Raw genomic sequence first — 27229 nt, 5'->3', positions numbered from 1 at the left:
ATCCAGAATAAGCTCTAAGGTGTCCAGAAGAGAAACCAGATTGGAGAAGCCCATCTATTCCTAATTCGAGGAGGTGAAAGAAATTTCTCCTTTGGATTTGCATAAAGAAAATGCTGCACTTGCAGCGGCCAGCCTACTCAACCGCATTCCTGGTATCTTACAATAAAACCTAGCGCCCTTGCTTTATGATGTCTTTCATATCATGTTCCTCCGTTCTGGCCAGGGCTGTTATGCTTTAGCACTGCCAGTGAAAAGTCATTAGGGTGAGGTGTAAGTTCATGGGTTTAATCCAGAAATAGCTTTAAGAGGATACATGTCCAATGAAAACAGCCATCCGATATTGTTCTTGGACAGTTTTTTTTTTTTTCCTGCAAAGTAGTAGAGGATATATAATCTTAGTGGAAGTTCTAAATGTAGTGGAATTTTAGTAGAACTCACTTACCCAAGAATACTAGGCTTGCAAGTTACAAAGCAAGAAGTGAGATGTTTTCGATGACACGGATGTATTTGAACCATGACAAAGATGGAAGAAAAAGTTTTTCTTTAAAACAAAGAAGAGCAAAACTCTGCACTTGGTCCATGCAGGAAGGATGGTAATTTGCTCACTGATCAGCTCCACAAATTAGAAAGGGCAGAGCTACAGTTCCAAGAATCCTTGAGAGCATCACCAAGCTTAGCATTGTTAATAGGTTGCAGAATGAATGTTTGTGGCAGTAGAGAACTACAAGCTGGGGTCGCTTGATCCTATTTTGTAAAGCTGGGGAAAGTTCAACTTTCCTGAACCACCTGGATCTGAGCTTCCATAACCTCATTCACTTAAGCCTGGTCTCATGAACAGTGACCCAGAACAGTTCTTTGTTACCAAGTCTATGGGCCAAGCTTAGGTATTTTATAGGACTTACTTCTGTATTTAAACATGAGGTTTGTAATAAATGTTAAACTTGAATTCACCTGAAGCCACATCAGATTTGTTTTGCACATCATCAACTCTCTGATCTGTGAAATGGTTCAAAGAAACACATCAATGCATTTAGATTTTTTGACTACCTGAGAGTGTCAGATCAGATACTGAGTCAGATAAGTACCATGTTTATTGGAAAAAAGTGCAATTGGGAGCAATTTGAGGCAACAGCAGTGTTATGGCAGGAAGTAAGAAGAGAAACCACTCTCAAAGTACTGTGGGTAGGGATTAAGTGGCTTTTAGGTAACAGGACAAAGGTCCACTTAGAGAATTTAATAATTCCTTGGCTGTCTTCTCATTGAAGCCACCAAATTCCCTAATCAGGTCATAGGTGTAGACAAACCTCAGGGTCCCTAGGTTAAGGGAAGGGGGAAATGATCACGTTGCTTAAGATACAGAATATCCTGTCCCTGTGTGACTTGGTGCTGTCAGAGAGATAGTTGTAAACATTTCCAGTTAGGAAAGAGTGGTAGTAATAAATGATATCCTTTATTGAGAGGTGTTTTGATCTATTGCTAAATAGCTAGCCACTCCCAAACCTAAGACAGTTTCTTTCTTCTGATTCTGGTTGGTGGTTGAGCAGTTACTCTGTTGGTTATAGGTTCATTAGTGTGTCTGCATTCAGCTGAAGGGTCAGTTGGGCTGGAAGGTCCAGAGTGGACCTACCAGCATGGCTGGTAGTTGGTATTGCATATTGGCTGTCAGCTGGGCAGCCTCAGTTCTCCACATGACCTCTAATCCTCCAGTAGGCCAGACAGGTTTCTTTACACGGCAGTCTCTGGGCAACTCTCCAGGACAGTGAAAGGCAGATGCTACAAGGTCTTTGGCGGCTTCCCTAGACTCTGGAACCCTCTCCTCTACTGTATCTGTCATCAGGTGCCAAGGCCAACTCACATTCACAGGGGACAGAGACAAGGACAATATATCTGTGAATGATGGGATGGTAATGCCACATTACAAAGGAATTTATGATCACTAAATGACTTGCTGCAAGTGGCTGCATGTGCCAAGCACTGTGGGAGGCATGTTTAACTCATTTCATTTATGCCACATAACTGTCTTGCACCTTTGGCACTCTTATCTCCATTTTATAGATCTTGCAGGTCATAGTCTTCTTGCCCAAGACCACTTGATGAATATCAGGATTAGGATTTGATTCTAGCTCTCTCTCAGTTCAGTTCAGTCACTCAGTCGTGTCTGACTCTTTGTGACCCCATGGACTGCAGCATGCCGGGCTTCCTTGTCCATCACCAAATCCAGGAGCTTGCCCAAACTCATATCCATCGAGTCAGTTATGCCATCCAACCATCTCATCTTCTGTCATCCCCTTCTATTCCTGCCTTCAATCTTTCCCAGCATCAGGATCTTTTCAAATGAGTCAGCTCTTTGCATCAGGTGGCCAAAGTATTGGAGTTTCAGCTTCAGCATCAGTTCTTCCAATGAATATTCAGGACTGATTTCCTTTAGGATTGACTGGTTGGATCTCCTTGCTGTCCAGGGGACTATCAAGAGTCTTCTCCAACACCACAGTTCAAAAGCATCAATTCTTTGGTGCTCAGCCTTCACTGTGGTCCAAATCTCACATCCATACACGACTACTGGAAAAACCATACCTTTGACTAGATGGACCTTTGTTGGCAAAGTAATGTCTCTGCTTTTTAATATGCTGTCTAGGTTCCTCATAGCTTTCCTTCCAAGGAGCAAGCATCTTTTAATTTTGTGGCTTCAGTCAACATCTGCAGTGATTTTGGAGCCCAAGAAAATAAAGTCTCACTGTTTCCGTTGTCTCCCTATCTATTTGCCTTCAAGTGATGGGACTGGATGCCATGATCTTAGTTTTCTGAATGTTGAGTTTTAAGCCAACTTTTTCAGTCTCCTCTTTCACTTTCATCAAGAGGCTCTTCAGTTCCTCTTCACTGTCTGCCAGAAGGGTGGCATCATCTGCATATCTGAGGTTATTGATATTTCTTCCAGCAGTCTTGTACTTCATCCAACCCAGCATTTTGCATGATGTAATCTGCACAGAAGTTAAATAAGCAGGGTGACAATATATAGCCTTGATGTACTTCTTTCCCAATTTGGAACCAGTGTGTTGTTGCATGTCCAGTTCTCGCTGTTGCTTCTTAACCTGTATACAGATTTATTAGGAGGCAGGTGGGGTGATCCGGTATTCCCATCTCTTTAATTTGGCTCGAGAACTCAACAGGTGGGAGAAATTTGCCCAGTTGTTCTTCAACATCTCAAACCCATTTAATACAATCTCCTTTTTTCCTGTGGAGAGCAGGCAAGAGAAAAATAGAAGACAAACAGGTAGGCAGGCAAAGCCCTGCCACAGTCCCTTTCTTGCATCTTGAGCCCTTCCTCGGGGGTAATCAGGTGGATAATTTGGAGGTGAGAAGGCCCTCCCTGTCTCCTTAGATTCTGAAGTTCTAGGTTGCTTGGCAGGTGTCCCAGTGATTTCTTTCTTTCTTTCTTCTTTTTTTTTAAAAGAACAAAACACAGTTGGAAAACTTGCTCTGTCCAGCTTTTCCTGGATTTCCTAGTGTTGGCAGGAAGCCAGTAGTTGTCCCAAGCCAAGAGGCTCCTGCTGTGATCCCTCCAGGAAAGAAAGAGTGGAAATCTGAAAATGAGCACATCAGAAGCCGGGAGAGATGGGATGCAGAACCGCCTCTTCTCCCAGAGTCCCCCAGGTTATGTGGGCCCACCTGGTCCCTGCTTCACCTACAGAGCCTCTCATTCACACAGACCCCATCTAAGGCTCAGGGAGTGCATTGTGTTTGAAATGTTGAGTTCCTTAAAGATGGGTCCTCAAATTCCAACCCCTTACTTTTTGCTTGCGTCAGATACTATATTAGTGTGATCTTCTAATTGTTTATGTCTTCTGGCTTAAGGCATTCTGGTTTATCCAAAACCTAGTGGCTGTGGTTGGAACTTATAAGTTTAAAAGGCAGACTTCTTTATGAAAGTTTTTGAGTGGAGTAAGATGCTAGGAAGCAACATTTATCAAATAATTGTGCCATCTATGCACTGAGCCTTAAGACCCTGGAAAATATACTCTTGAATTGCCCAAGGAAAGTATTCTTCAGTGGGTTGGGAGCTGGAAAAGAAGGCCTTTTTTGTATTACAGCCTCACTTCTTGTTAGGCATTATAAAAACAAATCCCAAGCCAGGAGTCAATGTAAAATGAAATAAAAATGTTTGAATAAGAACAACAGAAAAGTTGTCATGACATAGATTACCCTGAATGTTTTGCCTGGCAGTGGGTGGCTCTTATAGCCAGTTTTGGGGAACAATTTAGCCTTCTTCTGGCCCTAACACTCTGTGATTGTAATTATTACATATAATCTTGGGGGTAATAAAGGTCAGTTAGAAATGTATGGACATGTAGCCTTACATATTTCATCCTTTGTTTTCATTAAACAATCTATATTCAAAAAACAAAAACCTGTTTCAGGGGATTAACCATAGCCAAGCTCTGTAACAGCAGAATAAAACAGTTTCTCTTTAACTTGAATTCTATTATATGTTCTAGGAAGAGAACGAGTTGTAAGTATAGGAAAAAATGTAAAGGATACCCTTATTCAAAGTTTAGGGTCTTAACTGACAGGGAAGAACTATGGAGCAATCTTTTCTATAGTAATGAGCAATTCCTTCTTAAATCTTAAGTAACATCATATCCTCGAAAAGGAGTGTAACTTATAGGGTTCTTTAGCCTTTTCTGGTTTAGTCTTCATTTCTTTTCACTTGCTTCAGTTTAAAAAGGGATACCATGAATATTGGAGGATTTATAGAAATTAGGTTGACATTTATGCAGCTGGGGTTTTAGACTTTTCCAGTGCTAATGGTTCTTAAACTTGATGCTCAGAAGAAAAAAAAAAAGAGGTAGATTCTCCTACCTTTTTTTTCATATAGTTCTTAATGCAGAGTTAGCAATAATAACAAAACAATAACAAAAGCAGTGACTGCAGTTAGCCAAAAGCTATGTACACATTTGATTAGATGCTCAAATTTTTACATGAATGAAAAGTCAAAAGTGGGTAGTGGGTAGTAGATAAGTTATTCTTTACCAAGTGGCTTTAATATCTCTGGTTAATTATTGACATTTCGTGAGCACTGAGAAAGATGATTGCAATGTTCCAGCCATATGAAAATGCAAATCAAACCAGAATGGGTGGGGAGCAGGTGTTTCTTTGGTAGGATTTTTATTTGTTTGGTCTGGTGAATATCTCATTTTTTATCGTCATGTGTTTATTTACAGATGACTTACAGTTTGTTAATAGAGACTTTTAAAACACTTTTACATGTTAGGGCTGCTGCTGCTGCTGCTAAGTTGCTTCAGTCGTGTCCGACTCTGTGCGACCCCATAGACGGCAGCCCACCAGGCTCTGCCGTCCCTGGGATTCTCCAGGCAAGAACACTGGAGTGGGTTGCCATTGCCTTCTCCATTGTGTGAAAGTGAAAAGTGAAAGTGAAGTCACTCAGTCGCGTCCAACTCGTAGCGACCCCATGGACTGCAGCCTATCAGGCTCCTCCATCCATGGGATTTTCAAGGCAAGAGTACTGCCTTGAAAGAAGTATTGCCTTCTCCGATGTTAGGGCTACTGATAGATAAATTGATAAATAAGTACTTCTGTAATTGGAAAGAATATGAAAACACAGTGCAGATTACAGTTAAATATACTCTTGAAAACTTGAGAACACATGTCACACCTTGGTTGGAATAGACACCAAATATCATACTGTTGTGGTCTGAATGTTTGTGACTCCCCCACCAAAATTCTTGTGTTGAAATCCTAACCATCAAAGTGGTGGTAATAGTAGGTGGAGTCTTTAGGGGTAATTAGGTCATGAGGGTTGATCCCTCATGAATGGGATTAGTACGCTTTTAAAAGAGATACCACAGAGCTTCCTCGCCCCTTCCATCACATGAACTCTGTGACCTAGAAGAGGGCCCTTCTCCAATCATGCTGGTACCCTGATATCACACTTCTCACCCCCCAGAACTGTGGGCAATAAACATATGGTATTTTAAAGTCTCTCAGTCTGTAGTGTTTTGTGATAGCAGCACAAATAGACTAAGGCACATGCTCAATATTAGTTTGTTTTGTAGTGTTGGTACTCTTATTTTGGATGTTTGGAGGTGAGGATCCTTTTGCAGTCAGTATGTGTTCATGCTATAACACTGCTGCTGCTAAGTCGCTTCAGTCATGTCCGACTCTGTGCGACCCCAGAGACAGCAGCCCACCAGGCTCCCCCATCCCTGGGATTCCCCAGGTAAGAACACTGGAATGGGTTACCATTTCCTTCTCCAATGCATGAAAGTGAAAAGTGAAAGAGAAGTTGCTCAGTCGTGTCCGACTCTTAGCGACCCCATGGACTGCAGCCTACCAGGCTCCTCCGCCCATTGGATTTTCCAGGCAAGAGGACTGGAGTGGGTTGCCATTGCCTTCTGCGCTATAACACTAAGGTTGTCAATTTAGAAAATTCTTATTTCCAGTGTTCTGATTGTACTGGCAAAATGAGGGACCTGTAACTTTGCATTTTACAATGCAAAGCACATGTAAGAATATGAATGTCTGTTGTTATCATTATATTTCATAGACATTTGTTGAGCGCATCCTGTGTGGCAAGGCACTGTGTTAGATAAGAGGACACCATGGTGGGGGGAAATGTTTATGTTTCCCACCCTCGTGGGGCTCATATTCCACTGGGAGAGATGTTCATTTAAATTGCATCTGTAAAAGAGAGGGATGTGATGCCATGCAAGCAGACAAGGGGGGGTTTGCTCCAACAAGGCTTCCCTGAGGAAGTGAGGATTGACCTGAGCCTTATTGTGGCAGTGGAGGGGCAGGGCGGGAGTGGGGAGGTAGGCTATGCAGAGGCCTTGAGGCTGGAGGGAACATGGCATCTTTAAGGGACAGAAAGAAGGCCACGTCGGCTGAGGAGGGAAGCAAGTGAGGGTAAGTGCCTCTTGAAGCTGGGGAGAGCAGAGCCCTCATCAGAGGACTGGGTGCCCAGTGAATGTTTTAGGTTGGGGGTATGTGAGGAAGTGTATGACCAGAGACAGCTTTTAAAACTAATTCCCCTGGGGTCCTCCAATCTGTCTTCCACCCTAAGGAGACCAATTTGGAGACAGTCCAGAAAAGTGGTGATAACAGGTTGAGAAAAATGGGTGTTTGTGAAAGTTATTTAGGAAGGGAAAGGATATGGTGGCTTAGTAGGATGGTGTGGAAATCAAGTTATCAGGGATGATTCCTAGGTTTCTGGCTGTCAAATGGGAATGTATGGTGGTACCATTCACAGAAGAAATGAAGAACCTAGAGGAGGAGCAAGTTTGGAGATCAGGCCCTGAGTGGGGTTTGAAAAGCTCTGTGGTATTAACAGCCAGGCAGTTATGTCAGGAGCTCAGAGGGCGACCTAGGGTGGAGTTTGAACTTGAGGTTTTTCTGCATATAAGTGGTAACCAAAGCCGCAGGTATAGGTGAAATCAAGTAGAAGAGAGGCAGGGACTGAAACTTAGGGGATTCTATTACTTAGTTTCTGGGCAGAAGAAGTGTGGTGTCTAAAAACAGGGAAGGAGAAAGTGTTTCAAGGAGAAAGTGGCCCATAGTGTCTAATGCTGCAGAGGTGTCAGGGGACACAGAGGCCACACGCAGAAGCCGTTGCTGATGTTAGCAGAACTGTTTCAGGGGAGTAACGAGGGTGGGAATGAGAACGAAGAGTAGAGAGTTGAGGAATGGCGATATTTACAAACCTTTCTAGAACTTTGTCCTTAGGAAGAGGAAAGGAGAAAGGTTAAGAGATTACACTGGAAAAGAGGAGAATGAAGAAGAGGTGGTGGGTGTACTGATTTTTGTTTTTTTCTGGGAACTTGAGCCTGTTTAAAAACCAATAGCGGGGGCTTTTTTCCCTGGGGGTCTAGGTGTTAAGCCTCTGCCTGCCAATGCAGGGGACACGAGTGCAATCCCTGGTCCAGGAAGATCCCACGTGCTGTGGAGCAGCTAAACCCATGTGCTGCAACTATTGAACCCCATGCACCTAGACCCTATGTTCTACAAGAAGCCACTGCAATGAGAAGCCCACACACCACAGCTAGAGAAAGCCCCTAGGCAGCAATGACGACCCAGTGCAGCCAAAAATAAGTAACTAGCTAAATAAAATAAAATCTTTTTTAAGAAACCAATAGTTGAAGAGAGAATAGAGGATAATGGGAAAAAAAGTTTCCCAAGAAGACCAGAGAGGATGGCCCCACTTGCACAGGTGAGAGAGGTGGCCTTGAGAAGGGAGGAGAGATGGGGAGTTTGAATGGTTGATGTTTGGCCGAAAAGTTCGTTCAGGTTTTTCCATAAGATGCTGTGGGAAAACCTGAATGAAATTTTTCGCCAACCCAGCGTGACAACATACTTTTTATATGTTGTCTTCTATTCTTCTGTGAAGTAGGATGGGTATTTGTTGAAAATGAGGCTGTATGGCTGGAGGTTTGAAAAGAGGAGGGGCAGTTTGGAAAATTAATTGTGGTGCATAAAAGGATTGGTTGGCAAGGGCAATGCATTGGAAGGGCAGAGCAGGATGGAGAGCTGTTTGATCTCTCTGTAGTTTCACACTCACCAGCCTCAGTCTTCTCTGTTATGTGACTTTTTCCAACAGTGCTCTGATTGTTTGGGGCTTGTCACTGTGTAAATTGTTGGACATATCCACCATTGGAGTTTTGCCGGCTCTTGGCAATAGAAAGGGAATGTGGGATGTTAGAAAGACTTATTGAAATGATGGGCTCTAGGATCTAAGCCGATTAAAGAGGGGCATAAACAGGAAAGGGCTAGTGGATTGAGGAACAGCTGAGAGGTCAATGACCTTGAGAATGTTGTCATACTAAGCACACTTGAAGGAAAGTTCAACAAAGAATTCTTGAAATATTTTGGAGGCAGAAAAGTGATGGATAAGAGATGACAAACAAATGAGTGAAGTCCCATTCCAAACGAAGATTAAGAGACATACTGTATATCACAGGGAACTCTGCTCAATGTTATGTGGCAGCCTGGATTGCAGGGGAGTTTGGGGGAGAATGGATACATGTGTACGTATGGCTGAGTCGCTGTTGTACACCTGAAACTATCACAACATCGTCAATCAGCTGTACTCCAACACAAAAGAAGAGGTTGAAAGAAAAGATTAAGGGATTGAGTTGTTAAGGAAACTGGGTCTTCTACATAGGAAGTCACTCAGGATGACGGTGGGGTTTCCCAGGTGGCTGAGTGGTAAAGAACCCACCTGCCAATGCAGGAGACTCAAGAAACATGGGTTCCATCCCTGGGTCGGGAAGATCCCCTGGAGCAGGAAATGGCAACCCACTCCAGTGTTCTTGCCTGGAAAATCCCATGGACAGAGGAGCCTGGCAGGCTGCAATCTGTAGGGTTGCAAAGAGTCAGACTGAATGACTAAGCATGCATACACACCGGATGATGGCAGGGCTTGAGGATGTAAGTGAACCAGGACCAAAGTTTTTGAATGGGGGGAAATGTTCAGGAGGTTGGAATATGATATCACTACGGAGTGGGAGAGGGTGTGAATGGAAGGACCTAACATCCTGGTTGTCTGTGGGAGGTGAGAGAAGGGAGGAGAGAGGCTTGAAGTGAACCATGAGGAGTAAAGAGGATGTGGGGTCACTCCTGACCCTGATGGATGAGGGCCTGGGCCAGCTGAAAGGATGCAGAAGAAGACGGTGTCTTCAGAGCAGGCAGAGGAGAGGCCATGGAGAGAGCACTGTTTTCTGGGTGTAGGCCTTCACTATCAGGGGGCTAGTGGAAGCATGTGGGAGGTGGAGGGGCGATGGGCTGGGTCAGGTGACCAGAAGGAACATTGGAGCATGACAGTGGATAGTCCAGTGGAGGCTAGATTTCTACAGTGGGGCCACCTGCGTTTTGAGTGTTGACTAATGTAAAGGGGATGAGTTAGAGAAAAGAGCCCAGTGGTCAGAAACTGGTCTTATTTTCCTTGGCTGGAGTGATGACAGACCCAGGAGATGGACAATAGTGGAAGCATAAATAGTACTCTAGTGTGCACCACATGCCAAGTACTGTTCTAAGCACCGAGCGTTCCGTGGTTTATTCCCCATGTCAGATTAATCCTGTCCTTATCTCCACTTTCCAGATGAAGACGCTGAAATGCAGGTAAGGCAAGGCAAGTGACTCGTCCCAGGTCGCACAGCCAACAAGTGGTGGAAGTGAGGCTCAGACTCAAGTCTGTGACAGGACCTGTGTGCTTCCCACCGGGTAGTACATGACTGCTGTTTTTTTATGCACGTAATTTTGATTTTGTAAAACATAAGTGATAGACTGTTGAGAAGCTAATACAAAATTAACCTTTTAGATGCCAATTCAGTCCTAGAATTCCAGAATCTTACTTTTAAGTTCTTTAAAATTTAGGCTTGTGAACCAACCTTGTGGTCATTTTACCATTTCCATGATGATATTTGTGTGTGTGTTCAGTCATGTCTGACTCCTTGTGACCCCATGGACTACAGCCCGCCAGGCTACTCTGTCCATGAAATTTTCCAGGAAAAATACTGGAGTGGGTTGCCATTTCCTTCTCCAGGGGACCTTCCCAACCCAGGGATTAAACCCACGTCTCTTGCGTCTCCTGCATTGCACTTACCACTATGGCACCTGATGGATGCTTGGGTACTTCTAAATTGTTAGAAGATGCTTCCTTCAGTTAAGGTGAGCTCGTCCCTTTCTGTAATTTTTGCACATATGGGTCATCTGGAGTAGCGCAGAGTAAATTCTCTCTTTTACTTTTCTATGTGACACTTCTTTAGATGTTCGCAGAATGCCCTTCAGTCCTCTCTAAATAATCTTGTTTCTAAGCTGACATCTCTCAGCCCTTCAACTCTTTATGATATGATATGTTTTCTAAAAATCACATCTTAGTTACACTGTTCTAAAGGTACTTTGATATGTTGTTAATTCAGAGTAAAATAGGGCTGATATTTCTTGATCTAACTCTCTGATTATAAATGGTTCTAAAGTTTGTTTTTGTTATTAGTGTCTTCATTACATTATTATTTCTCACTGGTTTGTGCAAGTTAAAATGGTAAGATTTCCTCCATGTGTATTTGTGTGTATTATGTCACTATTATTCTAAGTCCTATACTTGGGTATTACCTTTTAAAAATGTATTCCTGTTTTTCTGATTGGGATTATTATTTCAGCTTCTGAAGATAATTTTGAAACCAGAATCTGTTAACTAATTATATTAGCTATCTTTCCCAGCTCTGTGTTATAAGCAGAGTGAGTAAACATATAAATATTTATAAAATATTTCTGAAAGAGATCAAAAAGAGAGAACCTTATGTGATAGCAGGAGATATTTCTCAAGTCTCCTTCAGATCACTGAACTTCATGCTGGTTCTAGTTTTGCAACTAACTCTGGAATTACTTGTTAACCAGCCACAATTTTTGTGTTGTTCATAAGGCTCTCAAGAAAAATTGTCAGAACTTCCCTGGAATCACGTTGCTATTCATTTGGTATTCTTCAGTCTCCCAGGACTTGGCAGTTAACTGTGGGAGTAAGAGATAAGGAGTCCGGGATGAGAGAGCTGCTCTAGATTGAAGGTGGAGAGGTGTCATGGTTGATAATGTCCTTCTCTGAGATCTGGAACCCTGGGGGAAGGACTGGAATGGGTTTAAGTTCTGCTTTGGGCCATGTAGATGCTGGAGGTCTCCAGGATGCTCCTATGGAGCCATTGAGAGGGTAGCTGACCATCCAGGACTGGTTCCTTGGGAGATAGTGGGGTTTGGTTGTACACAGTGTAAGCCATGTTGAAAGTGTGGGACATACACCCCTGCAGAATCCATAGTGTGCAGAGAAGAGCTTCTGGGTTGGGGTGAGGGGAGGTGGTAAACATTGCCATCATCAGAAGTTCACACTTGAGAGCCTACATTTTTTGGTGAATTGGGAAGAAACCTCATCTATTGCAAGACAGGGAGAACAGGAGGTTTGAGAGCAATCAATGTTTGGAATCAGTGTGGGAAATAGGAAAGGGAACTTACTAGAAATGGGAAAAGGACTGCTAAGCATGTGTAGAATGTTCTTCCCAGCTTCCTCCTTCCTTGTTGCCCTTAAAGACAACCACACAAGGCCTTTCCCCCTGGTTTTAAGGATTTTTACTGCTAATCAGTACAGCAGTGGTTTTATCTGGAAGTTGTATCAGAGAATGAAGGAGTGTGGTATGTATGTGTATTACAGATTGGAGGTGACATTGGTGATTCCAGCATACTCCCTAAGGAATTCTTTGTGTTACAGTGGGATAACGAACATGGGGAATTGAGAGCAGCTGTTGCATTTCCAGGTAGTTCGTTCTAGAGTCAGCTGGTGTAACTGAATCTTTTTGGGCTTCAGCCTTAAAGCGTCTTGTTGGGATTTTAGTAGAAGAGAAGATATTCTCTTGGTTTACCCTGAGTACCACTGGATATCTCCTCACTGTTTACATATCACATCTGCTGGGTATTTATTCCCTGGAAAGCAAAGAGTGCCCCCTGAGCACCATGCATTTACCTCTTTGTGTGGGGATGATCAGTCTGTTGCTTACCTGCTGGCCCATGAGCATGTCTCCCATTTTGTATTTGGAGTTGCATCACAGTGCCTGGCGCAGAGTGGACTCATAACAGGTGTTGGGTGAACTGTTGGCCGAAGACTGAATCAGCCTGGCCAAGATGTTTCTAGTGGTCCTGCCTCTGGGAGTCCTCTTCCTGGAATTCTCACAAGTTGATGGTTGAGAGGCCTTCTCCAAACCTTTTCATGGTTTTCTCTACCAAGAAACCAACTTGAATTAAAATTTATGGAACTATCTTAGGGGAAAAAGTACAAAGATCTCTGTATCCAGGAAGCCTCTGGAAGAGTTTCTTTGGTGTCCATAATTCCTGTGAAGCAAGATGGGCTAATTAAAGTTCATGTCTAGACACGCCTCTTGTAAATTGCCACAGGAATATTTCCTGTTCTAGGATAGCTTGTTGCTCTGTTATAGGATAGCTCTGTTCTACCAGCTATTTGCCACATGTAAAGGTGTAGGAACCACATCTAATACTTTTCTGCTTTTACTGTGTGTTCCTCTACTGAATAACCACTGAACTCTAAAAGGTCTTTAATCTTTGTCAGTGATGAGCATTATTTGGTTTTATCCATTTTTACCATTTTCTTGCCAGATTCAGTGAATGAACAGAGACAGTTGCTTCCTACTGGAAACGTTGGTTTCCTGGGGAATTTTTTTTAATTCCTTAAATTAGTCCTTGACTTGGCATGACTGATGAAGCAAGCAACTGCTTAATAAGAAGCAAAGCTGGGAGTTGAACAATTTAATTAGCTTCTGTCTTTGAGCCTTTAATGGAAGCCATAACTTGATTATGTGGAGCTTTTTAGTTTTAAAAGTGGAACATTTTTGCAAAGGGAGAGTCTGAACATGTTCCCTAAAAACCCTAGTTAACCAAACGTCTGTTGAAAATATATGATATCCAGTATAGAAAAATAGCAAAAACTTAATAAAAAGTAACTTTTTTTTAAGGAATGAGGAATTTTTTTTAATGGTGAATTGTTTGAGTGATTTTTTTAATGTTACTTAAATTAACAATTCATAAAATGGATAATGTTACATGACGCCTTCTATGTTTTATAACTTTTAGCAAACACTCATGAAATAAATGCTCATTGTATACATTAAATTTTAACTGAAGTAAGTAAGCAGCTCTTGCCTAGCCACCCTCCAGAACCTCCAGGGAACACACAAAACCCTTAAGGACAAATCTTCACATTTAAGATTAGAGTTTCCGCTAGCTTCTTGTTCCTGGTTTCATTGTCTTTGTTTTTCTGCCCACCACATAGAAGAAAAGCTATGACCAACCTAGACAACATATTAAAAGGCAGAGACATTACTTTGCTGACAAAGGTCCATCTAGTCAAAGCTATGGTTTTTCCGGTAGTCATGTATGGATGTGAGAGTTGGACTATAAAGACAGCTGAGCGCTGAAGAATTGATGCTTTCGAACTGTGGTGTTGCAGAAGACCCTTGAGAGTCTCTTGGGCTGCAAGGAGACCAAACCAGTCAATCCTAAAGGAAATTAGTCCTGAATATTCACTGGAAGGACTGATGCTGAAGCAGAAACTCCAATACTTTAGCCACCTGATGCGAAGAACTGACTCATTGGAAAAGACCCTGATGTTGGGAAAGATTGAAGAAGGGTATGACAGAAGATGAGATGGTTGAATGGCATCATGGACTGGATGGACATGAATTTGAGCAAGCTCTGGGAGTTGGTGATGGACAGGGAGCCTGGTGTGCTGCAGTCCATGGGGTTTCAAAGAGTCAGACACAACTCAATGACTAAACTGATCTGCCCACATGGGATCCATATCCTTACTTGCTTGAATCTTAGAAAAACATTTTCCTTTTCATATCTCACTTAGCAAATTATGATGACATTAATTTATGTATGCAACTTACTTTTATGTATTATTTGATTAATATCAGAGAAGGCAATGGCACCCCACTCCAGTATTCTTGCCTGGAAAATCCCATGGACGGAGGAGCCTTGTAGGCTGCAGTCCATGGGGTCGCAAAGAGTCAGACACGACTGAGTGACTTCATTCTCACTTTTCACTTTCATGCATTGGAGAAGGAAATGGCAACCCACTCCAGTGTTCTTGCCTGGAGAATTCCAGGGATGGCGGAGCCTGGTGGTCTGCCGTCTATGGGTTCACACAGAGTCGGACACGACTGAAGCGACTTAGCAAACTGAGGCTAAAAGACCAAGATAAATTAAAACTAAAAAGTTTAATACCCAATAAACATTTCTTGAATTAAAAAAATTAAATGAGGAATGAAGTTAATGGAATTTCACAGAGAAGAATTGTGATATCATTATTTTTACTGTGCACACAGGCCAGAAAAAAAGAATGAGGAAGGAATTCATTACAGACACATGAATTCAGTCAGAAGGGGCCCTGTGGGAGACCAATTCTTATTATGATATCCTGGTTGGAAGGGAATGAAGTAGGGTTATTGCCAGTGTAGTCAATGACTTGATTTTTCTCTAGTGAATTGGCTTCAGTAGGTGACTTTATTTCTTTACATTATGCAGCTGGAAATGTGTATTGATTCATTTCCTTTTCATTTGAGGGTCAGCTCTATCAAAGATGGAGTCATAGAAATGCTGTATTTGCTGAATATGAGCAAATGATTTATTGTCTTTTTTTGGTCTGAATGTTCCTAAGATTTTTAGGAGCCAAATAAAGTTGAGCTCAGTGAGATAGAAAATATACTTTGAATGTATATATATGCATATTACTATTCTTTCAGTAATTCTGTCCCTAAAACCTGGAGCGTTTTTATAAAAATGTTTTATTTTAGAGATAAAAAACCATAGAGGATTTTTGGTTCAAGGATATGTGTGGTTGAAAATATTTTTTTTTAGGTTAAATACTATTTTAAGCAAAAACAATGGTATGATTATTTTCCAAGGTGGTATTATTCTTCTTAAGACTTTAAATGTTTGTCCCATGGTACAGTTATTTTTTATTAGATGATTGTGTTTTGTTTTACTATTGCAGATAATGTTCTATTCTTATTTTTGGTATAATTTTTTCTTAGAAATTATCTAACCAACTTTCTCATTTTATAGATGAGGTAGCTGAGGCATAGAGAAATCAGGTGATTTGTTCTTGGTTTAATTAAAAATATTACTAAAATAATATCTTCAATTACAGTATTTGAAACTCCCTCATAATGTTAAACTCTAGACTTAGATAATTTTGAATACAATGGTGTTAAATTTATCTCCTGACATTTATAATACCGAGATCTTTAAGACAATAGATTTTTCCCTCTTTTAGGTACAAATATGAGATACCAGGACAGATAGCTGGTGAAGGTTTGAATTCATACAATTTCCTTATACTCTTACGTTTGTGCTAAAGTAAATTGCAAAAAAAATACAACCACATACTCTTTTAAAATTAAAAAAATAATTTGGGTGTGTTACAAGCAATTTAAAGGAATTTATAGCCATCATTTCTTTTAACAGGTTGAAGAAATATGGATACCAACACCATACTGCTCATCAGCACTTGTTTTGCCAGCTTTTTCACCTTTCAGATTATTTTCCACGTTGTAAGTTACTGGTTTTCAGCAAAGATTTCTCCAGGTTTTAATAACCTCAACTTCAAAAAGAAGATTGAATGGAACTCAAGGTAAAGCATATATGAAAATGTAATTGATTAAAAAAACAGTCTTATGAAACAAAATTACACATTTTAAATATTTCCAAAAATTCTTTTTCACTTAGTGTTTAACAGAATCTTAGGTCAAATTTTTTGTTTGACATTAGAAGTAAAAGGAAAGAAAAGTGGATAGATCTTATACAAGAAACAGTTTTAAATTCTTATTCTGAAAGATGTTAGGGAAAGTTTAACTCACTAGGGAAGTGGTAAGTAGGCTGTGGCTAACTGTGCTGGAAGGCACTGTTTTGCATTCTCCTCTGAAATATTTATGATAACAAATACATGTTCTCTGGAAACGGTAACGAAAGTAATAGTAGTTGGGACTGTGAGTAGCCTATATATAGTATTGGCTGGTTTAGCCCAACCTAAGGCATTAAACACTACATACCAGAGAACCTGGTATACAGTTAGAACATCTGTGTCTCTCTTTTAATGAACTTTTCATTATAATTAAGAGCCCTCCAGAATCTATTCTTTTGTTATGTAATTTTAAAGTAAAACTTGCTTATAAAAATGTTTTTTAACAAAAAAGTAAGAGGAAAACAAGACATCGAAGGATGTAGAAATCTACCAGTTTTAGTTAGTTGGTTTGCAAATTGTTTGTGTATATGCAACTTGTTAATCTCTCGTAGAGTTTCAAGCGGGAAACGACTTTGATGACTGGCTCACTTGCTTTAGAGCATTTCAGATGCCCAAAGACCTCTGTGCATTTGCAAACCTCAGTGAATTAGAGCAGCTATGGGATACTTCTTATTGTTCCTATTTAGTTGAAGTTAATGCTAACTAGGAAATGAATTCAGCAGATCTCCAACATTGCTATAATTATTTTTCATTGAAATTTCCTTTTACAATTAAAAACTTCTGCCGAAGTCTATTTATTTGAGAGTGGCCTTACAGGACCTGAAATGCCCCATCTTTGTTTGGGCCAAATTGTTTTGCAGGCATGCACTTTTATAACTCAGACTGGGAATAAGGCTAGTTGTTTTTCTCTGCATCTTACACTGATTGGTCTTGTTCATACATGTTACGGCTCTTCTCCCCAAAAGTTAGAACTATTTCTCCACATATTTTTGAAAAACAAGAGGTATGATTCTTTTGTCTAAAGAATAGCACTGAAATGTTGTTCAAATGTAGGACACAAAAGACACCATTGTTTTGTAAAACCATTTCTAATGTGAAGATAGAATGGAAAAGAAAAGGATAAGAGATGGGGGGAAGGGGGCAAAAGATAGTGGGAAAGAAAAGGAAAGCGACATATAGGAGGACATACATTTTCTGTGATTAAATTTTGAACTATTTTCATTTTATCTTCAACATGGTTAGGGTGAGTAAACGCATTTGAATCTTGGGGAGCTGTAAGCCAAAGAAATAGGGAGGTTTCAGATAGATTGAAGCAAAGATAAAAAAGAAATAAAATAATGAAATGGAAAAGTACTTAGCATTATTCAGTCTTATCACTGCCATTCTATGAGACATGGAATCACTGTTTGGGAAACTGAGTTCCTATTTGAAAAAAAAATCTGGAATTATCTAAGATGCATTATGCTATTCAAATGGTATTCTTTCTTCACTCCTGTTTCCCACTCCACCTTAATTTACATGGGACTCAAGCTGTAAGGTAGAGAATGCAAAGAAAGAAAAACAGTAGGTTGCTTTCTGAGTATGTGTATATATATACATGTATATATATATATGTGTGTATATATACGTGTATGTATATATATATATCTTGAAAGACTTCACAGGTGGCGCTAGTGGTAAAGAACCTGCCTGTCAGTGCAGGAGACATAAGGCACATGGGTTCAATCCCTGGGTTGAGAAGGTCCCCTGGAGGAGGGCATGGTAACACACTCTAGTATTCTTCCCTGGATAATCCCATGGACAGAGGAGCCTGGCAGGGTACAATCTGTAGGCAGAAAAACTCTCCATAAAATTCACACCTGAGAGATAACAGTTTAATTAATTATAAGCGAGAAAATCTTATACGTAATTGTTGCTTTTTCTACAAAGATGCATACTTATTGATATTATTTATATTTTATAATTAAATGAATTCATTATTTCCACTTGCTTTCCTATGACATGGAAAGTCCTGTTATGCTGAAATATTCCTAACTTTTAAATCTTTGTCTTTAAAATATAACTCTTCTGTCTGATGGAGCTATATCATTTCTATTGGTTATACTCATACTACTTGTGAGTGATTACATCAGTAACTTTAAATTGCTATTCTAAAATGGTCATTATTTCCTTAAAGAAAAAACCCACAAACATTTCTTTTTAAATTTCTTTGAAAAAATTTAAGTATTTTATTTTGGGTAGCATCTTGGTTTTTTTTTTTTTTTTTAAGACCTTGAGGAATCTACATTCTGCTTTGCCAGGAGTCTGGTTTTAAAGAATGAAATATGAAATTCTTACTAATAGAAGTTTCATAAGGTATAGGCTTTTAATACAGAATAGCATATAAGCATAGGGTGTTTGTTTCTTCTGTTCATTGTAGTGGGAGCTATTTGATCCAAGTACCATGTAACTTTTCTCTCATGAATTATATGTCATTTCCATCAGTTGAGGGCTTGCAATTCTTCCCTTTTACCATGAAACATCTCAACAGAGAAGAGAATCTAAGGCCTGAGTATCAGGAACAAAAATTTAGATTTTTTTTCAAAAGGGAACTTTTTGATATGGTTACCAGGCACTACCATGGGTTAGTAAGAAGTTATGCTTTTTCCTTTAGTAGAATTTTTGAATGTCAACAGAAAACTGGTTGTATGATTATTTAGATGGAGTGCCTTACTTGACATCAAGGAACTTACATTTTTATCTTGCTATGTTCAAGTGGAATACAAATACTTGATGTGAAGATTCCAGACTTGTAAACCAGGTTAATTGGGTTAATTATCACATTTCAAAATGATATTTTGGTATTACAGAGGACTCAATACCTTTAACTTAGTGAGACTCTTCAAGCATTTAAAATATGATTTGATTAATTTGATATTCTTGCTAAGGATCACATCATTTATTAGATCAACTATATTGATTTTTCAAATTGCAGTGAAATTTTTTCATATCAACTTTTATATTGGTTGATATATTTCACTTTGAAAGATTTGGGGTCATACTGTAGAGAGATTCATTGCACACCATTAATTTCTACTCCTGACACCTGTGCTGCACTCAGTCATCCAGCTCCTTATGACCCCATGGACTGTAGCCCACCAGACTCCTCTGTCAATGGGCTTTTCCAGGCAAAAATACTGGGGTGGATCACTGTTTCCTACTCCTGGGGATCTTCCCTACCCAGGGATCCAACCACATCTCTTCTGTCTTCTGCATTGACAGGTGGATTCTTTACCACTGCAATTAATTTCTAAAAACTTTACTATTCCTCTCATCTTTTATTCTAATGAAGAGAAGAGAAACTTCACTACTCATAAATGTTTTTGTTTTGTAAGTAAGTATATAGTGTCCTGTATACAGTTCTGTAAGTAGGGTATCTTAGAGCTTGGTTAAGTCATTAAATGTTTAACAAGATACGTTCAAAGAAATTGATGTTTTTCAGCTAAATGCTATTCCTTCTATAAAGAAAATTTGATCTGGATCCTGTGAACATTTTGTTTTCATTTGGGCATTTCTTTTAAAAAGATTCTTCTGAATGAATTCATAGCCCTCCACTTTCATAACAGTGATAAAGAGACACTAATAATCAATAGCTGCTGTAGCTATCTCACAGATTGCTTAAAAGAATCAAGTACAATAATGTGTATATTAAAACTCCAAGGGAATCTCCAAGGGAATACATTTTCACTTCATAATCCATTCCAATTCTGACCCATGGTTGTAGAGTTCATTAAGGCTAGTAGATTTGAAAGTCCTTCAGGACTGATTGGAGCAGGAAACTACTCTCTCAGTGATGGTGCTGGGGATGAAGCAGGGTGCAGGATGGTGTGCTTACCAATTGCCACCTCTTTGCACAAGACTGTCAACTGTATCATTAGCTATTCTTCCCCTTTAGACCCTTTAACCAATAAGTGGTTCATCAATAGTCTAGAAGGAAATTGTAGACCTAGGCATCCTTCTTGTTATCGATTCTAAAGTAAAGTTATGGCCCTTGGATTTCTAAATAGCCATTTTGTATTATACTCTCTGATGTACTGCAATCCTATATTTAAATGCTTCCAGATTTAACTTCTTCAGAGTGTTAAATGTCTTGCCAGAATTAGTTAAAATTCATTGCACAGAATCTAAAATCTTTGTGTGTATTTCATCTCATTTCAGGGTGGTATCTACGTGTCATTCTTTGGTGGTTGGGCTTGTTGGCTTGTACATTTGCTTGTTTGACGAGGCTGGTATTGCTGATCCACTTTGGTAAGCTGTTTCTTTCTAATATCGTCAATTTGATTTATGTTTTGATATTAATTATTAATAAGAACATCTCTTTACTGTAAAACAGAAAGCATATTGATGGTGTATGGTTTATTTAAATGCTTGTGTTCAGACTTGTTTCAGCAAGGTGCATTAGAATGATTTATTTTAGATTTGAATACAAATAATGAGGGCCATTTTGCATTAGTGTTGCAATTGCCATCCAAAACAGAATATGATAATTATGTAAACATGTATACTGTATGAGTGAAATCAAGTTATTATAACCACTGTTTTGAGCAAAAATGAGTTGTTATTGAGATAGAATAGTCAACTTGGATAAACAGCACTTTGTCTTCAAATTTATGTTTGACCCATCCTTCAATTTCAAAGATAGAAAAATGAGAATTATAGATGTCCTTGTGAAAGGAGTTTAATACCGCATGAAATAATTTAAAGCAAGAATAGTAACTGTGTTCAGCCATAATAGGATTATTTGTAAAGTGTTCTTTTTGGAGAATTTAAATATCTTTCCAGTGGCAGAAATTTTACAAACTGTAATTCCTGGCACTATATGAGAAGCTTTAGTTCAGCTTAGTTTGAGAGACTGTGTTTTGAGAGGGCACTGGACAAAGATGTGATAGTCATGGCCTCTGAGGGATGTGGGGTGATTTAACCAGGTCTTTTGATTGTTTCTATTTGACTGAAATGATGTTGTTTTTTATTCATAAATATGAAGTTATGCTAATCAGAATTACACCAGTTTTGGTAAATTTTCATTGAGAAGATCTTTTTCAAAGTGAATTAATTTAGTGAATTTAATTCTTTGACCAGGTTTTAATGCAGTCTATCTAAACAATTACTACTTTTTTCCCATATTTTACCAACACGATTGTCAATAGAACCAGTTCTTTTGCGAAGTAAATTTTATAACACAGATTTGATTCATTGACCAATTTGTCCTGAACAAATTTTTACCTATTATACGTTTTGATATTTTAGCATTTTATTGGTACTGTAGTTTATTCCAGGTCTAATTTTCCTGGATCATATTTACAAATGAAAATTTGTAAAGAAGACATAACTTCTACTAAATATTTCCATTTGTAGTTTAGCTGTTATCAGTTTTACTTAATGTTCATTTTACCAGTAATTCATCTTATAAGTCAGATAAAGGACTGATAATTTGTATTTGTTCCTTGGAACCAAGGTTAGGGCAAAAGGGTTGAAATAACAGGATTAAATTGTCCTGTTCTGACCATTTTCTAATGTATGCATGCCCAGTTGCTCAGTCATGTCTGACTCTTTGTGACTCCATGGACTATAGCCTGCCAAGCTCCTCTGTTTGTGAAATTTTTTCGGGCAAGAATATTGGAGTGGGTTGCCATTTCCTCCTCCAAGGGATCTTCCCAATCCAGGGATTGAACCCACGAATCCTGCATTGGCAGGTGGATTCTTTACACTAGCACCACCTGAGAAGCCTTTCTAATATGTGCTAATAGGGTAATCTCTCCAGTCCTCAGAAAAGTGAGAATGCTAATAGTATGCAATATATTGCCTGTATATCAGGGCAGGCTAGATTATTTCTTGAGCCTGTTAAGCCTCTGATTCAAAATAGGAATCAAAACAACAACCAGCATCTGGAACTGCATTTTAGTCCTTTCAAAAACAAATCATACAAGAACATACTTATAAAATGTTGTTTATTTTCATAAAACTTTTGGCTAATAAGTATAAGAAATTATGATTATTGCAATTAGAAGTATTATCATAGCTAACATTAATACCTTGTGCAAATGATAGGTTACTATTTGCTACCTATAGAAAGCATTTATATTTAAATCTCAATAGAAAAATTAGTAGCTATCATCTATAACCATGTGCTAAAAAAAGAAACCTTTTTTTTTTTTAATATTTATAGGGGTGATACATCTCTTGGGAAAGTGAATGTTGCTATTGCTTCAGGCTATCTCGTTTCTGGTATGTGATATGTTGTTCATATCTGTCCATTTCTTTTTAAACTGCTTATGGAATTATGCAAAGAATACAGAGTCAATGCTTTAGGTTTGGTTATTTGAGAAGTAGCTTTTAGGACCCATACTGAGGGAAAAAAATGTTCTGATGATAGGATATGAAACATTTTTCATGGTGGCTCTGTAGTTCTCAAAGATTAGAGCTGTAGAGTGAGGCTTCAGTTAAACCTGGAGTATTTTTTTTTTTTTTTTTTTAGACTAGTGATTGTCCCTGTTTGGACTAAAGTTGCTCAGGTGCAATCACCATGAAGCTAATGAAATCTAAGCCTGAGAGTCCTCATCTCACAGGCACTTGAGATGTGCTTCCATGGTCATGGTTTTGTGTTGTTTTGGTAAAATCTGCAAAAGTAAACTATTTTAGTTGTAATCAGTTAAGATCATGGAGTCTTTCTACTTCACATTTCCGTGTGTCATATTCCATCTCATGTTGGATGAGATTGGAGTAGTCTTTTACAAATGAGACAGAGGGGAAGTTAGATTGAGAATATGCCATTTAAACTGCTTTTTGAAAAGACATTTTGGACTGCCTCAATAAAACTAGAGAGAAATAACAGATCCCTGACTTGGACATTTAGGTAGGAAACACTGTTTTGTAATTTTTGAACTCAATAAACAGCTGAAATAAAATTGAAATAAAAATAGTAGGATATGAATCAAAAGTGATAAAGATGAGTGATGGTCTTAGAAAATGTTTGCCATCAAGAAGTGAATTGTAACCAAAAAATTAGATTAAACCCAAACACAGTAATTTATTAAAAGGAAAAGATATATTTGGGGTAGAAATAATGAATAAGCTATTGGATTATTTGATGGGCCAATTAAAAGAAGAGTGAATCGTGTGGACACACTGGGAAAATGTTTGCCCATTTGGCACAAAATTCTGTCACTAACAAGGTTAACACAAAATTTATAATATGCTTCATACACTGGTTAATGACTGTTGTCAATTCAGAGAGTAGTTACCCAGGAAATCTTACACAAAAGGAACTTGAAAGAGGTTTACTCAAATAAGGTAATAATTCAAAACACTTAAAAATAAGGATTATGAACTGAAACAAAATTTTTATACCAAGCTGGATGAAAGTGAATTATTTTATTCTCTCTATAGAAAATATTATAAAGTCATTATCTTAATATAAATTGGTGATCAAAGAGTATACAGCTGAAATATAGGGAAAATGCATTTAGAGACGTATAAAGGGCAGTAAATTACTAACACTTTTCAATTTTCTTGGTTTCCACATTTAAGGTACTTTTTTTCTCTCCTGGAAATTTATAATTTGATAATTTCTTTTATCTTATGTATATAGTCACACCTAGTTTTGTGCTGGTAATTTTTATTTTTAGAAAAGAAGCTCTCCATGCTATAAGCTCCAAACCCTTAAAACCTGGTTTCCATCCATGATAGCCATTTGTTTCCATGTCTAAATTTCATGTTTAACCATTTGGTAAAGAAAATAGTTGTGTTCAAATTTTGAGAAATTTCTGTTTTGTTAAAGGAAACAATTTTCTGAATCACAGTGCTGATTTAGAATTTAAAGAAAATCAATGCCTTGAGCTCTTTTTAAAGATCTCTTTTTAATAGCTATAGGTATTTGTCCTTTTTTTTTTCTATTCTGAATTAATATTTAATCACATTCTTTGTTAATTTTTAAATTTTTTGCTGAATTTGTGTTATAAATGAGTTGGTCATTTTATACCTTCTGGGACCATCTTAATCTCTGAGTTATATACTGATAAAAATCAGTAATTTAAGCTTATTTTACAATTATTTTTATTCAATAATATTTTTGTTTTGTTTAACCCTGGAAACAAGTTATTCATTTATACTTTCAACAAATACATTATATAACTATATGCCAGGCACTGTGATGGACGCCCCACTTGGTGCTTATCCTAGAGGAGTCGCAGTAGTGTGAGGGAGATAGCCCCTGGAGGCACAGGCTTTGTGGTAAAAGGGTAGTTGATCTCCTGATGTATGAGGCAAGTGCTGTGGGCTCAGAGTGGACTGTGGTGAGCTGTCAGGAGAAAGAGTTAAATACATTTGAAAAATGATGAAGCTTTCTTCCTATGTAATATCTTACTTTTCCTTCTTACAGATTTGTTGATTCTCATTTGGTATTGGAAAGTGATTGGTGATAAGTATTTTGTAATTCACCATTGTACAGCGCTGTATGCATACCACTTTGTACTGGTGAGTGCTAGGATTTCCAGCAGTCTGACAAACAGACAACACGGAGTAATGACTCAAGGGTGACCATAAATCTAAACATACAATTCTTAATTTATAAAGGTCAACTCCAAATGCATTCAGGGATCATCTTGTGATGTTATCTTGTATATCAACAAAAATAATACCTTTACTTGTGTATTTGTATTAGTGTGTATATCTTTGGATTCTTAAACTTTGAAAAAGGCAAATGATCCCAATTTCTTGAATGTTCACTGAAAACCTTTAGGATCATATGGCTCTTAATGTTTGTCTTGATGTTTGTCTGTCTTTCTAGATGCGTTTATGTTTTAACAGCCAGAGCTACATATAGATTCCTATATAACCAGCTAAAATATTTCTTTTCTATTTAATCTCATGTATAATTCCATGTAAATGCACGAAGTGAAGTGAAGTGAAAGTCACTCAGTCATGTCCAACTCTTTGTGACCCCATGGACTAAATAGTCCATGGAATTCTCCAGGCCAGAATACTGGAATGTGTAGCCTTTCCCTTCTCCAGGGGATCTTCCCAACCCCTCTGGATCTTCCCAGAGATTGAGCCCAGGTCTCCTGCATTGCAGGTAGATTCTTTATCAGCTGAGCCACAAGGGAAGCCCAAGAATACTGGAGTGGGTAGCCTATCCCTTCTCCAGCAGATCGACCCAGGAATTGAACCGGGGTCTCCTGCATTGCAGGCAGATTCTTTACCAACTGGGCTATCAGGGAAGCCCTATAAATGCATAATTGCACTTAAGTGGCCTAGAGAGTGGAGTGGGAATGAGGGGGAGTCTTGCTCAGAGACTTCAAGACTGACCTAATAGAGGATCCAGCAAATCTAATGTAATGTCCAGCACTAATGTACATTTTTATTTCTAACATTATTTTTCTACATTATACCTTTGTAAATTAGCAGTTTTATATCCTTTGCATCTCCTCAGTCAATTATTTTTTAGCCTAGATATACCACCAAACCCAAGATAGGTATTAGGAAATATTAGACATATGTAAACTAAAATAGTATAAATTTTATATAATACATGTGGTATACACTTCCATGTTTTCTCTGTTTTAAGACATAAATGTAACCATTGGCTTTTTTTTTTTCTTATTTGGTGTTACTAAAATATGCATATTAGTGGACATTTGCAAGTGTTTTGAGGTTTTTTTAAAAAAACTCATACAAATGTATGTTAATAACATTCTTCCATTTTTCTTTATATTGCCCCACACAAAGATAGCTGGTAAATAAGACATCAATTCATCATTCTGCAAGAATAAGATATAGCAAAGCATCTCTTAATATCACCCATTTGAAGTCATGAATCTAAATAATTAATGTAAATGTTTTAAAAACTATGCTGGTTTTAATGTTGTTTATAATGCTTATATATCCCAGTAGGTATCCACAATTGCCTTATTTTCTGAAACAATAGGTTTTTTTTGCTGGCATTTCCTAATGTTTATTTCCTTGTCTTCCTTTTTAGATTTTAATAGATTAAGCAATTACAACATGTAGGCTTCTACTTTTTGCAGGTCTTAGTTGGAATATATGCACTTTGCTTCCTAAACACTTTTGCTAAAAAGACATGAAAACTGACTAACCTAATATTGGTTAATTCAGGGAAGAATGTATGTGGGTACCTGTTTGAGTTTAATATCATGCTGTAGGTTAGAAGTATGGTTTCTGAACATAAGTCACAAATAATCAGTGTGCTATGAGAAGAACATGGGTTGGTGAAGGATAACAGGTCACTTACATGCATTTGTAAATGTGACTAGTATGAAGTGTTGTTCTCTCTTGACTACTGAAGAAGTCACAAGCTTGGCAAGTGGCTGACTGTACATGGGTTGGCAAGCTGAATATTTCATTATGTGGGATGAATGCTGTGTTCTCTTTGAACTTTTATGCCTTTATAAAAAAGTCAATGACATAAATGCTGGATTTTTAAAAAAGAAATTAACTATTGCCTTTTTTAGTAAAATTGATAAGATTAACAGTAATATTTTTCAAGAGATGGTTGCTTTTTTGATATGCCTTCCTATGTTCTATTGTATGAAATAAATGAATGGTATGAAATAAATTTATCTAATTAAAGTGAATCTATTCATAGGGAAAGAAAATAGAAACAAAATTGATGAACTAATACATGTTTATAGAGATCCTATGTCATTTATAGATCATACATTTACTATTTGAGTGTAAGGAAAATTTTCCATGTGGTGAATTCTCAGATCACTTGCTTACATTTTTAAGTAAAGCTAACAAAATGCCAACAGCAAGTACTACTATTCTTATTTCATATAAACTTGTATGAAATTGTTACCCCTTATGCAATGAGATGGAGAAGGCAATGGCAGCCCACTCCAGTACTCTTGCCTGGAAAATCCCATG

At 38.3% G+C, this 27229-nt stretch overlaps 1 protein-coding gene across 4 annotated transcripts in view; it reads left to right on the top strand.

The window, feature by feature from the left end:
* LOC113889586 (transmembrane protein 56-like) overlaps positions 1-27229 on the top strand; it is a 70275-nt gene that overhangs the window by 7197 nt on the left and 35849 nt on the right. For 3 of the 4 annotated variants that reach the window (XM_027536441.1, XM_027536439.1, XM_027536440.1), the window contains exons 2-5: positions 16033-16198; positions 20507-20596; positions 22515-22573; positions 24726-24820. In XM_027536441.1, the coding sequence (XP_027392242.1) occupies positions 16044-16198; positions 20507-20596; positions 22515-22573; positions 24726-24820 (399 nt within the window). In that variant the 5' untranslated portion in view covers positions 16033-16043. Of the gene's footprint in view, positions 1-10205; positions 10231-16032; positions 16199-20506; positions 20597-22514; positions 22574-24725; positions 24821-27229 lie in introns of those variants that run through there. The other variant, XM_027536442.1, reaches the window with a different exon arrangement.

Source organism: Bos indicus x Bos taurus, chromosome 3, assembly GCF_003369695.1.
Source record: "Bos indicus x Bos taurus breed Angus x Brahman F1 hybrid chromosome 3, Bos_hybrid_MaternalHap_v2.0, whole genome shotgun sequence".
NCBI lineage: Eukaryota > Metazoa > Chordata > Mammalia > Artiodactyla > Bovidae > Bos > Bos indicus x Bos taurus.
This window is presented reverse-complemented; position numbering and strand designations above follow the sequence as displayed.